Source organism: Colobus angolensis, unplaced genomic scaffold (genome assembly GCF_000951035.1).
Source record: "Colobus angolensis palliatus isolate OR3802 unplaced genomic scaffold, Cang.pa_1.0 Scaffold109, whole genome shotgun sequence".
NCBI classification, from domain to species: domain Eukaryota; kingdom Metazoa; phylum Chordata; class Mammalia; order Primates; family Cercopithecidae; genus Colobus; species Colobus angolensis.
In genome coordinates, this window is record NW_012111919.1 from 610348 (window position 1) to 624768 (window position 14421).

Genomic DNA, 14421 nt, shown 5'->3' on the forward strand with positions numbered 1-14421 from the left:
TTGGTTTCTAATCCCAGAGTAGAGATCGGGGGACTTACCCTGTTTGCAATGGTGATAACACGATGAGTGGCTTCAGCTTCCAGCTGTTAGAAACAAAGGACAGGAGGAAACAAAACTTCACCATCTCCTCCAAGCACACCCATACCATACTCTCCCCCTTGTGGAGCAATCGCACCCACAGGGGTTGGCTTGGGGCAAAGCCTGGGCAGAGGCACCAACCTCCAACCACCGTGGCTCACAGTGAGGGAGAATTCTAGGTCTTAGAATACCAGGCACGTCCTTGCTGGATGCTACTTGGGGCTTAATTAAAAGACAAGGAAACAACATCTCTCCATAGCCACCTCAGAACTGCAGCAAAGGAGAAATGGTGGCTGATTTGACTCTGGAAATTAGCCTAGATTCGGGTTTCTGTGCATGGTACTATTGGCATTTGAGTTGTATAATTCATATATATATATACATATATATTTTTTTTTTCTCTTTTTTTTTGAGATAGGGTCTCACTCTGTCTCCCAGGCTGGAGTACAGTGGCATGATCACGGCCCACTGCAGCCTTCACCTCTAGGGCTCAAACGATCCTCCCACCTCAGACTCCTGAGTAGCTGGGTCTACAGGCATGCACTACCATGCTTTGAGAATTTTTTTTTTTTTTTGAGACGGAGTCTCACTCTGTCGCCCAGGCTGGAGTGCAGTGGTGTGATCTCGGCTCACTGCAAGCTCCGCCTCCCGGGTTCACACCATTCTCCTGCCCCAGTCTCCCGAGTAGCTGGGACTATAGGCGCCAGCCACCAAGCCCAGCTAATTTTTTGTATTTTTAGTAGAGATGGGGTTTCACCATGTTAGCCAGTATGGTCTCGATCTCCTGACCTCGTGATCCACCTGCCTCGGCCTCCCAAAGTGCTGCGATTACAGGCATGAGCCACCGCGCCCACTTAGCTAATTTAAAAAATTTTTTTTACAGAGATGGGGAGTCTCCCTCTATTGCCCAGGCTGGTCATAAACTCCTGGGCTCAAGCAATCCTCCCGCCACAGACTCCCAGTGCTGGGATTACAGGTGTAGCCACTGCAGTCAGCCGAGCTGCGTAATTCTTTATGGTGGGGGTGTCTGTGCATTGTAGGATGTTTAGCAGTATCCCTGGCTTCTACTCACTAGATGCCAGTAGCATCCGCCTTGTCCCCCAGGTTGGGACAAGCAAAAATATCTCTAGATAGTGCCAAATTTCCCCTGGGGAGCAACATCTCCCCTGGCATAGATCCAGGGCCCCCCCACCTTTAACCAATAGATAGTGGCGGTGATAATTATTGGTATGATGACCACAGCCAAAGCCTTGCTCTTTCCCTTGTATTAAGTAACAAAGTCTAGTGTGTGTGTCCACCCCTTGCTCACTCCCGTTCTCACAGGCACACCCTCTGTGTTTCAGTCGAATCTGGTGTGTTTCTCTACCAATTCAGAAGTGCCAAACAGGACCTATATTCAAGGGCTCTGAAAGACAGGCACAGGTCAGGGCAGTGAGGGGGACTCCTCAGCGGACCCAGTGTGGGCCAACTTGGTTTCTGGGAGTGGCAGTGCCACCACATCCTGTGTCCTGCTCCTTGTCCCTCGAGGCCTCCCCCTCAATCCCTCATGGATATCCAACCACCTATCTGCATTTTAGGCTTTGAAGAAATGAGAAGTTTCTCCCCCTCTTCTGAAATAGTAGAGAATGAGTGAACAGGGTAATAGGGCAGGAAGGCGTTATTCATCTAATGTGGTCCCTCCAGAGCAGAATTCTCTAGCAGGGGGACTATAGGGGATTTGTGTCAATGCCACGCAAAACTGCACAGGAATAAAGCCAGAGGGCAGGCGGAAAACAGACCTTTGAATGACCATCCCAGCAGGTAATGAGGGGGAGGAGCATAGACTTGTCTGTGTCTCCTGTTTCTGGTGGAAAGGGACCAAAGCGGCAGTCCCCAACCATTTTGGCACCAGGGACCGGTTTCGTGGAAGAAAATATTTCCACGGACTGGGACATGGGTGGGGCAGTGGTGGTGGGGAGTGGAGAGGTATGGTTTCAGGATGAAACTGTTCCACCTCAGGGCTGGGCACGGTGGCTCATGTCTGTAATCCCAGCACTTTGGGAGGCCGAGGCAGGTGGATCACTTGAGGTCAGGAGTTCAAAACCAGCCTGACCAACATGGTGAAACCCCATCTCTACTAAATATACAAAATTAGCTGGGCGTGGTGATGCATGCCTGTAATTCCAACTACTTGGGAGGCTGAGGCAGGAGAATCGCTTGAACCTGGGAGGCAGAGGTTGCAGTGAGCTGAGATTGCACAGTTGCACTCCAGCCTGGGCAACAAGAGTGAGACTCTGTCTCAAAAAACAAAAGAAAGAAACTGTTCCACCTCAGATCATCAGGCATTAGTTAGATTCTCATAAGGAGGACGCAACCTAGATCCCTCGTTCAGTTCGCAATAGGCTTCACACTTCTGAGAATCTAAGGCCACCACTGATCAGACAGGAGGCGGAGCTCAGGGGGTCTCAGCTTGCCCACTGCTCACCTCCTGCTCTGCGGTCCTGTACCCCTGTCCATGACCTGGGGCTTGGTGACCCCTGGTCCAAAGTATTCTTCAGATGCTCAAAGGAATGTCATCTCCCAAAGGCAGAGTTTATAGTTTGAAATTTCTTCTAACACCTGAAGGCCTTTTCAGTCTGTCTTTTGTCTCTTGATTTAGTTTTGGGCACAGCAACCCCAGGTGTGCTGACACTGCCTCCCCCAGATCCTTGAAATCAGAATCAAATGGGAATTTCACCCATGGAGAAAATGATGCAACACATATATATACATGTATGTATGTGTGTGTGTATATATATATATATGCATGTATGTGTGTGTGTGTGTGTGTGTGTGTATATATATATATATAGACTCTATCACCTGGGCTGGACTGCAGTGGCATCATCACGGCTCACTGCAGCCTCAACCTCCCGAGCTCAGGTGATCCTCCTGCCTCAGCCTCCCAAGTAATTAGCTGGGGCTACAGGCATGAACCACTATACCCAGCTAATTTTTTTGTATTTTTAGTAGAGATGGGGTTTCGTCATGTTGCCCAGGCTGATCTTGAATTCCTGGGCTCAAGCCATCCACCCACCTCAGCCTCCCAAATGTTGGGATTACAGACGTGAGCCCTTGTGCCAGGCTAATTTGTATGTTTGATGTCTCCTCCATCCTAGAAGATTCTGTCAATCTACATGAGAGATGCTGACAAAGGCCACAGGAAGTGTTTCTCACCTCCTCTGGACGGCTGATTTCGATTCCTTCTGGACCTGTGATCCCCAAATCTAGTGCCTCCTTAGCACCCTGGATAACAGCAAGAAAAAGAAAATGGAGAGAATCACAGAGATACTGTGTAAGAAAGTACTGAACTCAAGGGACAGTGAAATATGCTAGACACAGCCTGTTTCAATAGGCTTGCTTCTTTTCTCACTTCTGCAATGTTCGTCTTCTAAAGAAGGCAGAGCATGCACAGGTCCCCCATGCGTGGGGCTCTCCTGATTCTCACTTTATAATGACTGAACATATCTTGTTCTCTTAAAAATACAGTTAACTATTACAACTAGCAACAGGCCTGGGACACCAAAGACAAGCACTCTTTACTGATTTCAAACTCAGAATTCCCTCTCTGGAAATCGAGACAAATCTCTAGCTTCCAGCAACTCCTAGGCTAGCCCTTACCCCAAGACCTAGGAGAAGGCACCAGAGGCTTATCCTTCCTGGTGCCATGGATTGATCTCTTTAATGTCTCAGATCCTCTGAAGAGGCCAAATGGAAAGCGGATTCTTATTTATTCTGTATATCAAATCTCATTAAAAATATGTCTGAGAGGTGCTCCAAATTCTCTGCTATAATAGAATGTAAATCTCATATCATTAGAATTAAGACATCATCACCTAAGACTTAGAAGCCTTTTTGAACCATAAAAAGAGATTTGTTTTTTACAGACAGTAGTAAAGTTTGGGATTTTCTGACCAAGATCTGACAGCTGGGGTGTCCACACCTCACACTTTAACAACTGATTTTGTCTGAATCCTGTGGGATCAGTGACGGGTGGTCAGGAATCCCCTGAGAACTGTCTCCACTGGTGTCCCTCCATCCAACATTCTTGGCTGCAGACTTGCCTCGGCCACAAGCTCCCCGTTTTCAGCATGGACGCGGGCGATTGCCCCAATGTCCTTGCAAGCGTGCAACACTTGGTACAGCTCACTGTCTCGAAGCATGTACAGGTCCTTGTAGGTCATGAACATCTGGAATGAGTTGACACCCTTCTCCCTCACCAGTGTCTCCATTTCTGCTTTCACCTGGAGAACAAGTGCAAAGGCGATGCTGCGTGAGGGCAGACACCCAAGAGGCCGACTGGCAGGCACCGGCCCAGCATGGGGGAGATGCGGGGCCTGCCTCAGCTCAGTCTGTCTGTTGACCCCCGCACACCTCTCTATCTCACTTTCCTCCCACCCCACAGGCTGCCGTGAGGTCACCTGAGCAGATGGATGCAGAAGTACTGTGAAAATTGTCAACATGACACAATTGAGGAGCCACATTGTTACTACCTTATGGGCACGTTTCTCCTATCACTTAGGCCTGTCCCCTATGTCTGTCTCCAAACCAGCCTAATGGTAAACATAGGAATAATAATTTTAATTTCTGTGGGCTGTTCCCTGGTGTTACAAAGAAGGCACACTAATGCTAAAAACCCAGAGGCCCTGGGAAAACTGAATTTAGGAACCAAGCCAAACGTGAACAAAGTGATGAGAGTTAGGATATTCCTAACAACATTATTTGTACTAGGAAAAGCATGGAAGCAACCTTGGCCTGACAACAGGAAAATAAGTTCAGTTTCATCCATTTGGTAGAATATTAGGTGGCCGTTATATTGCTGGTCATGAACTTCACAGCAAAATAGAAAATGCTCACACCTATGCAAAATAGCTATTCTGTGAAAGCATGGATGAAAAAAGACAGGAAAGAAAGAAGTTTAACAACAGGTATTGTGTTGGGGGTTATTGGATTATGTGCTTCCTTTCTTTTCTCTTTTTAACATCTATAATTATAAACATTTATTTGATTATCATAAAACAGAATTTTAAATTCCTGATGCATGAAAGTCACCATAAGCTCTTGGAAATTAGGGAGGGTTGGCCTGGCTTCTGTGCTGCAGGGAACCTGAGCAGACCCTCTATTCCAGGCCAGCTCCAGGGGAAGTAGAGAGTGGCTTGGAGGTAGAGGCCCCTCACCCAGGAGGGTGTCCAAAAAGGAGACCCTGTTTGAGATAAGGAATGGCTGACATCCAGCGTGATTTGCACCTCTGGCCCAGAACCAAGAGGAGGTCTTCTATAAGTGCCAGGTCAGAAATAATGAAGAAACTGGATGAGCCCCCAACTCAAGGCTAAGACCGGAGGGCAGGAATATACTGAGGCTTTAGATTATCATCTCAGAAGGGTGTTAGGCCCTTTATACCAGGGCCTACACCTGAAGAACTTTGTAAAACTTCTTTTTTTTTTTTTTATGATTAAGAACAGAGTTTATTCGAGCTGAAAGCTTGAGGATGGCCACCTGGGAGCACAGATTCAAGCTGCCCTGAATATACACTCTGATTAGCAGCAGTTACAAGTGGGGTTTTAACGGAAAATGAAGAGGCAGTTCCTAAGTTGGTAAAACTAATAATGCTTATTATTTTTATGATTCTGGGGCACCCACCAAAGTACTAGTACATGGGGCTTAATAAATAATTGATGAAAGAATGACTATCCAGACTGCTACCCTGGGCAAATAAGCAGAAAACCCCAGAAACAAAGCCAAATCCAAATGCCTGTAGATCAGGAAGAGCAAGAAAGTGGGAATCCGAGGAAAGGACACTGGACTCTGACACTGGGGCCTGGGCAGGGGGAGGACAGGAAAGCCAGAGGCCAGGGGCACAGACACAAAGGAGGCACAGAGGCTGAAGTGAAAAAGGTTCAGGGGTTGCCAGCCTCAGTCACAGACCAGGACAGCCTCGATGCTTCTTGGAACAGGAGCTGGGCCCCCAGTAGGAAAAAAGCGTGACACTGTCCATTCATTCCAGGCAGTGCTGAGGCAGGACGGGAGACTCAGTTCGGAGACCTCAGCGCAGTGCTGTGGACTGTCAGTACACATGGGATATGGCATATGACCCTCTGCACCTGAGCCCTGCTTAGGCCACTGCTCAGCAGCACCGCCCATGACCTGTCGGTGGCGCCCCACGTTCACACGACGTAATAAGAGCCTTATGGTCAGAGCAAGGAAACTGCGTCCCCAAGTCCTGGGCTCTGGCCTTGGTCTCTCTGTGCCTGCCGGAAAACGGCTCATTAAGTTAAGCAGGACAGGCCCACCCGTTCGCCTTATGGAATCCCAAGTGTGTTTTCTTTTGGCATTGTGGGGAGCTAGGATGGTAGCGGGAGGGGTGCCCCACACAAACAGGAGGCACTGCATCCCCACCCGCCCCGCTGCCTACAAGACCACTCGTGCCTTCTTCTGGGATCCCACCAGCACTGTTACCTTGGGTGCCCACCAGGTGATCCCCACGTGGAGGGCGTAGTCACAGCAGACCTTGGGGTCGGCCAGACCCCGGCACTTCTCATAAGCGTCCACGAGGGAGGTCTCCTTGTCGGGCAGGACATGGCCGATGATCATGGTGGTGCCTCCGACGAGTGCTGCCTAGGAAGATGGGAAAAGGCAGTCTCGTCACAGCCCTGCCTGCCCCCAAGTCCATGATGTGGTGAGACATGGTCCTCACAGTCCATTCAAAGACAGGCCCTGCCTCACAAGAGGCTGTGAGGACCAAGGGCAGCGAGGTTTGGGAAACTGTAAAGAGCTGTGTGGAAGCGCAGGAGCCAGCGTGACCTTCATCATGACCACGGGTCCCCAAACCTGCTTCTTCCTCAGCCAGGGTTTTAGCTTGGCCCGCTGGAAAAACCCACGCGGTGGGTCACCAGGCCTAAGGCCTATCTTCCCAATGAGAGATTCTCTCCCTAAACGATTTTTAGCCAATTGACTCTATAGATGTCATGATCAAATGTCTGTATGTAATATATAACATAATATAGTGCCGTATCATATAATAACATAATATTGATGCCATAATCAAATGCCTGTTTATATCATTTACTTAGTTGCACACGTATACTTGAACCATGATATATAAAATGCTAATTTGGATATACTGTTTTTTTTATTCTCTCAAATTTCATGAAGCAAGTTTGTTCAAACATTTTGCACACATCTTCAACCTCAGGGTCTTTGTCTTCAGTTTTTCTAAGCACAGGGGCTTCATTTTCATCTATCTTGTTTGAGACAGGCAGTTTTTAGATGCATGTGTGGTTTATCAGTGAAAACTGATCCTATTCACAACTCCACAAGATACCACTTTAAAAAGAAATTGTTAAAAAGCCTCACTCACAATCATAGAGTGAACCCCCAGGAAAAATGACTAAATCTGTATTAGAGATTCCCCCCTCTCAACTTTTTAAAAGTGAATTTTATCAGGGGACTTCTTTGAACTTCCCAAACTAGCACTGATCAAAAGCTATTTCAGGCTAATGTGTTGTTCCCAAACAAAACTTAAAATAAAATTAAAATAAGTGAGAGTGGGCGCGGTGGTTCACACCTGTAATCCTGGCACTTTGGGAGGCTGAGGCGGATGAATCACCCGAGGTCAAGAGTTGAAGATGAGCCTGGCCAATGTGGTGAAACTCCGTCTCTACAAAAATACAAAAATTAGCCAGGTGTGATGGTGGGTGCCTGTAATCACAGCTACTTGGGAGGCTGAGGCAGGAGAATTGCTTGAACTTGGGAGGCAGAGGTTGCAGTGAGCCAAGATTGCCTCATTGCACTCCAGCCTGGGCGACAAGTGTGAAACTCTGTTGCAAATAAATAAATAAATAAAATAATTGAGAGAGAGCCCCATAACATGACAGTCTTTGTGAGGGCTCTAACACAAAGTAACACAAAGTGACTCAAATGATTTGAGTCTTTACAGTGCTTCACAGCTCCAAGTTCAAGTCCCTGCTCTGTTCCCTTGTGGTTGGAATAACCCCAGCCAGGTTACTTAACTTCTCTGGATGCAGAGTCTTTACCTACACAAAGGGTGGCTTCCTTGCTGGGCAGTTGTGAAGGTTAAGTAAAACATCACTATGGAACAGATGTGGTAAAATGTTGTCCTAATATGTGTGTTTAGTTACTCAGAACTTCGGTTTTGGTTTTTGTTTGAGACTGGGTCTCATTCTGTTGCCCAGGCTGGAGTATAGTGGTGCAATCACAGCACACTGCAGCCTCAAACTCCTGGGCTCAAGCGATCCTCCCGCCTTGGCCTCCTGAGTAGCCAGCATCGCAGTTGTGTGCCACCTTGTCCGGCTAATTAAAAAAAAAATGTGTGTATATAGATATATATTTTGTAGAAACAGGGTTTCCCTACGTTGCCCAGGCTGGTCTTGGAACTCCTTGCCTCAAGTGATCCTCCCACCTTGGCCTCGAAAAGTGCTGGGACTGCAGGCATGAGCCCCTGCATCCAGTCGGAATTTAGGTGTTTATCTCTGTTTTCTGTAGGGGAGAAAAAGAGCTCCATGAAATTGTTTTAATGGTTTCATGCTTCTCTATTCAGTTAAATCCTTGATCACAAATCAAAAATATTGCTGGGGGATAAGGGACTGAAAAAAATTAGCTCAGCAGCCCAACAGCAATTAAAATGAAAACTCTCACAACCTTGATGTTCCATGACGCAGGCTGGGCCAGTGAGAAAGTTCCCAGTTGTCCTGGGGAACTCAGTGGTTTGACTTCTTGCATAGCTTAAAGCAACCAACAGAGGGTGGTAGTTCTGTGGTACCTGCAAGAGCTGTGATGGGGGTGGCAGAGGAACCGGGAGAAAGAGGAGAGCAGTGCAGATTGTAGCTTTACTAGCAGGCTTCTATTTCTGATTTTGCTGGATCGTGCCAGGCTGATTCATCCTCACAGCAGGTGCTTGTACTCTATTTTGTCCTGAAATGCATCTCTTGCTTTTATACGTGCACATGGGGGTGTATATTGGGGTTTTACACACTAACTTGTTTCATTTTTCTGTGGCTCTAGATTGTGTTCCTTTGCACCCCCCCAGTACCTCTGCAGGCTTGCATAGGAGAAGAGGAACCTGGAAACGGCACAGTGAGATGAAAGAGCCAGGACCAGTCCTCACAGTGAAGGTCCCAGGGCAAGAGGAGAAAAGGAGGATCATGTGCTGATTCTCTAAACACTCGAAAGCTAGATCAAGCTAAAAAACCATTACATAGAATGTACTCTATCCTCCTACTCTGTCAAATATATCTTCATAAAGGCCAAAAGGGCCAGGACCTTAGAATCCTCAAGGTCCTTAAAATTCTGAACTATATACTTCAGGGATAGTTGGCCTCAGCCTCTGTGCCTGCCCCCAGCCCACACTCCCCTATCCTGAATCGATCCTGCAGCCTGCAGACCTAAGCTCTGTCCAACTCCTGCAAAATGCTGTCCTTGGGCCCGGTATGCACACAATGGTGGTCTGTCCCCCAGGAGGAGATATTCGGGGTTTCGTAGGCCCTGGAATGCTCAGGGCTGTTTCTCAGGGAATTCCAGGGACCCAGAGTGTAGTTTAGGAATGGGTGAGTGGGGTCTGGGTAGACACAATCCCCAGCCCTATGGGGCAGGGGTACAAGTTGCTGGAGGGCCCAAGCAGAACCCTGAAGTCCAGAGCCCTGGGAAGAGGCTCCTTTCGCCTGGGTCTAAGGATAGGAACTGAAAAGAGTTTGGGAAGGAGCTGGAAGCATAGGAGGTGGTCTTGACTTTCCCACATATTGGCTGTAATCTAGGAGCAGCCATGTGCCCCCTGACATGCACTTTACTTCTCAGGGGTCCCAGAGGGTCAGGTGGCAATGGATGTGAGAGCATCTACAAGCTGGGAGGGGCATGCACATAAGTGTCTGGAATAATTACTACCGTTGCTACCCCAGGCCTCGAAACAAGAGTTTCATTGGATCAGCAAACTCTTCCCCCAGCTGCAGGCTCGCAAGCCCACACCACACACTGATGTTCAAGCACTTGTTTCCTCTTAGGCAAGACATACATAGAGTTGGCTTTTTGAGTATGTACCATTCCGACCCAAGGATGAGTGCTGACAAGCTCTGTTTTCACAGGAAAGTGATATCACAGATGTGTCAGACCTTTTCAGTGTCATCCCCCGCAAAACAGCCTTGTAGAAATCGGCAGCAGTGCCCAGCTCAGTCCTGTTCTCGAGGCTTTCAAAAGGATGATGTTTAAGAACATGTGATTGTTGAATGCTCATGACTGTTTTTATGCAAAAAATGGTGTTGGTTAAGTATGTTTCAGAAGATCTTTAATGGAAGTCAATAAAAATGATGTTCATGAAGGCTGTCATAACATGGAAAAAGTTTTATACTACAATGAGTGAAAAAGGCTTGATTCAAAATGCTTGGAACCATGTTCAAACACACATACTCCCCACACAAGGAATAAAAATGCAAGGAAATAGACCAAAATATTAACAATGGTTTGTTTGTTTGTTTGTTTGAGACAGAGTCTTGCTCTGTGGCCCAGGCTGGAGTGCGGTGGTGCAATCTCAGCTCACTGCAACTTCTGCCTCCCGAGTTCAAGCGATTCTCCTGCCTCAGCCTCCTGAGTAGCTGAGATTACAGGCACCTGCCATAATGCCCAGCTAATTTTGTATTTTTAGTAGAGATGGTGTTTAACCATGTTAGCCAGACTGGTCTTGAGCTCTTGACCTCAAGTGATCTGCCTGCCTTGGTCTCCCCAAATGCTGCGGTTATGGATGTGAGCCACCACGCCTGGCCAACAATGGTTATTTTTGAGTGATGAGATTCTGAGGAATTTATTTTTTTCAAATTTTCCAAAATTTAACAGAATAAGTTTTATAATGTACACTTAAAAATAAATTTGGAGGAAGTTAAAACTGCAGTATTTAAAATTTTAGTTAGCCATTCTTAATGTGTTTATTTTAAAGTTATGAAATATTTCAGAGTAAAAATATAGAAAATAACAAAACATATACTCATATATCCACTACTCAAAATTAACATATGTTAACATTTTTGCCATGTTTACCTCAGATGCTCTTTTTAAAGAAAATGAAATGAAATATTTCTGATACAACTAAAGCCCTCCATCCTATTCCCATCCCTCTCTTCCCTGAAGATGGCATACATTCCTCCCATCTGTGTTTTTATGCTTTTACTATGTAAACACATAACATTTACAAATTTATACAAAATGTATACAATAAAAAATTATACAAATAGTATCTATCATACTGTCTATATTCTTTTGCAACTTGCTTTCATGTACTTGATATTATCTTTAAGATTTATTTATGTAGATTTATTTCATTCCTTTTAATTGATTTATTATATAAACATGCCTCCGTATATGAATGCATTTCCAAGTTCATGGACATTTACAACTTCACACAGTGCTTGAGCATTCTTGCACGCATGTGAGCAGAGACCACATTGCAGGTAGACACTGTCAGGAAGCAGAATTGCAGCTTTGTAGAACATCCTCATCTCCAATTACTCCAGACCTGATCATGGAACAGCTGATCGCACGACAGCCTCCTTGAGCCTAGTGGCTGACCAAAAGTGCCCATTTATCAACCCAAACCCTTATCTTTAAAAATATAAACGTTTAAAAAATATCTGTCCAGCCAAGCATTTCCCATTGTGTAGGTGGAAATTTGTTTTTATCCTGACATCTCTCACTATTAAATTAACAGAGACTTTAGGATCATTTGTTTAACCAACAGACACTGCACCATTATATATATTTGGAAGAATACAAAACATCATTTTACTATTTCAAAGGGTCACTATTATTTTGTTTTTGACATTTATAACATACTGCTGGGTAAAGTTGGATTTATTTGATGCTCATTTGTTCCCTAAGAAAACCCAATATATTTAATGGTAATCCATTTCATGACACAGTTTCCAGGCATACACTTGACAAGGCGCAGGAACCTGTACTAGAACTCAGCCTAAACCTTTTATGAACACCATCTTTATACTTCAGAAGTTCATCAGACCACCGCGGGGCACATGGGGGGGTCTCCATATTGACTAGGGAACTGCTCAGCAAGTTGGAAAGACATTTCAGATACTTGTGGCCCTTCAGATAAGATTCATTTGTTGACATCACAGCGTTGGAGAGAATGATGTGTTGGTCACGTCCAGCTTTATCAGGAGAAAGACGTTTGAAGAGTCACTCTCTTACCATCTTCTACAGGACTGCCCTGCCGCTCCAGTGTGTTTTGCTGAATTTCCTGCAGCAATTGCTTCCCAGCAACCCTGCCCACAAGATTTGGTCCTCTTGCTTCAAGGCCAAGAACCAGTCGGTCAAGTTACAAACTTTGTGCTCTGCTATTGAGAAGGCACTTGGACTACAGCGAATTCATGGAGTTTTTCATTGAGAAAAGGGGAGAGACTTCCTAGAGCATATCCTCATATGAAAATATGCATGGAAAAAGGGTGTATGTTTGAGGAGGTGACTGGAATCAGAAAAGCAGGATCTGCTACTACTGGGATGTATATAGATTAAGGCCAACTCAATCTTTATAGAGGGAACAACACTGTACTGAGAATCAGACGACGAGTGGATGTGCTCTGCAAACTGGTAAGTGCAACGCAAACATGTCTGCAGCTCTTAATGCTGCTGGAAAAGCTATCATTTGTTCAGATGGATCTGCCTCTCTTGGAATTGCTGAACCACTTCCTTTTCTTTTCACATTAAAATTATCTTCCATCTTTTATTCACATCCTCCCGAAGTATAAGAGAAACAAAAAAATAACCAGCTCAATAGTTTCTATATTGCTCATGGTAACTTCCTTCACCTTCAGCATTCTCTTGGCTACTTATTGGCCATCTGGAAAGCAAGCTTTGAACATCACCATGGGATATGAGCAACCCCATAACGGGTCCAAGCATTTCATCAAGTGAGATGATGCATGTATGGTACCTGGAACCATGCCTGGCATGCAGGAAAAACCTTTCCCATTCTGAATCACAAGCCCACCATCCAGGCCCAGCTCCATGGGCATGTTGCCCATGCAGCTGCACAAGGCCCTACATTTAGAAGGGCTCTGCGCTTGTTTTTTTTGTTTTTTTTTTTTTTTGAGACAGACTCTCACTCTGTCTCCCAGGCTGCTGGAGTACAGTGGCGTGATCTTGGCTACTGAAACCTCTGCCTCTCGGGTTCAAGCGATTCTCGTGCCCCAGCCTCCCCAATAGCTGGAACTACAGGTGTGTGCCACCATTCCTGGCTAATTTTTTTGTATTTGTAGTAAAGACGAGATTTCACCATGTTGGCCAGGCTGGTCTCGAACTCCTGACCTCAGGTGATCTGCCTGCCTCGGCCTCTCAAAGTGCTGGGATTACAGGCGTGAGCACTGAGCCCGGCCATTCTGTGCTTGTTTTAATGTTCTACTGTCACCGTCTGGAAATTCTTAACAATTCTTAAACAAGGAGTCTCATATTTTCCTTTTGCACCGGGTCCTGCAAATTATGTGGCCAGTCCAGCCATCAGCTTATCACCTACGCTGGCCCGATGTAGGGGAATCAGGCTCTTAATGGCCTTACACTGGGCTTCACTGTCAACTCAGCTAATTCACATGGGTTGGGGTTTGCTGAGGACACTTGACCACTTGACCGTTTCTCTGATGATCCCCTTCCAAGCAGCTTGCATGCTGACCACCACTCCATCCTCTTTGTGCCACTCCCCAACCCCACACCCAACCCCAGCACCTTCTGTCAGATACTCCTTAAGAAAACAGCCTCTTCCAGGGCATCTGAGAGATGCATAATTTGTTCTCTGAGGCCCCACTCTCTGTCCCTTTGGCTACACACAGCCCTCAGACCTTATCTTGACTGATAATTTGCAGCCTGTTGAGCTCATCCTGAAGCTGACAGGTTTTCCCTAAATTGCACATTTGTAATTGATTGCACTCCTAAACTTCCTTTTACTTTCCACTCCTACCTTCTGGGTCTACAGCCTTTACCACATCATCCAGGGCATGGTCCCACTTCCTGACCTTACTTTGCTGTCACTCTAAATGTTATCGTATCTAAAACTCACACTTTGTTCTTTCAGCTTTCTACAGAGGAAACAGGCAACATTCGATCCACAATATATTTTGTCTTTTTTTTTTTTTTTTTTCCTTTTTGTGGAGAACGGGGTCTCGCTGTATTACCCAGGCAGGTCTCGAACTCCTGGGCTCAAGCTATCCTCCCACCTCTGCCTCCCTGAGAGCTGGGATTACAGGCGTGAGCCACCGCGCCCGGCCAATCCACAATATATTTTGAAAAAAACATTCTCATACTGAATCTGCCTGCCACTTA

The 14421-nt window shown here is 46.0% G+C and overlaps 1 protein-coding gene across 3 annotated transcripts in view; it reads right to left on the bottom strand.

Annotated features, from left to right (window-relative positions):
- DPYSL5 (dihydropyrimidinase-like 5) overlaps positions 1-14421 on the bottom strand; it is a 103554-nt gene that overhangs the window by 18237 nt on the left and 70896 nt on the right. For all 3 annotated transcript variants that reach the window (XM_011950120.1, XM_011950126.1, XM_011950134.1), the window contains exons 3-6: positions 6553-6711; positions 4161-4340; positions 3274-3342; positions 39-83 (exon numbers count right to left, since the gene is read on the bottom strand). In XM_011950120.1, the coding sequence (XP_011805510.1) occupies positions 39-83; positions 3274-3342; positions 4161-4340; positions 6553-6711 (453 nt within the window). The remainder of the gene's footprint in view (positions 1-38; positions 84-3273; positions 3343-4160; positions 4341-6552; positions 6712-14421) is intronic.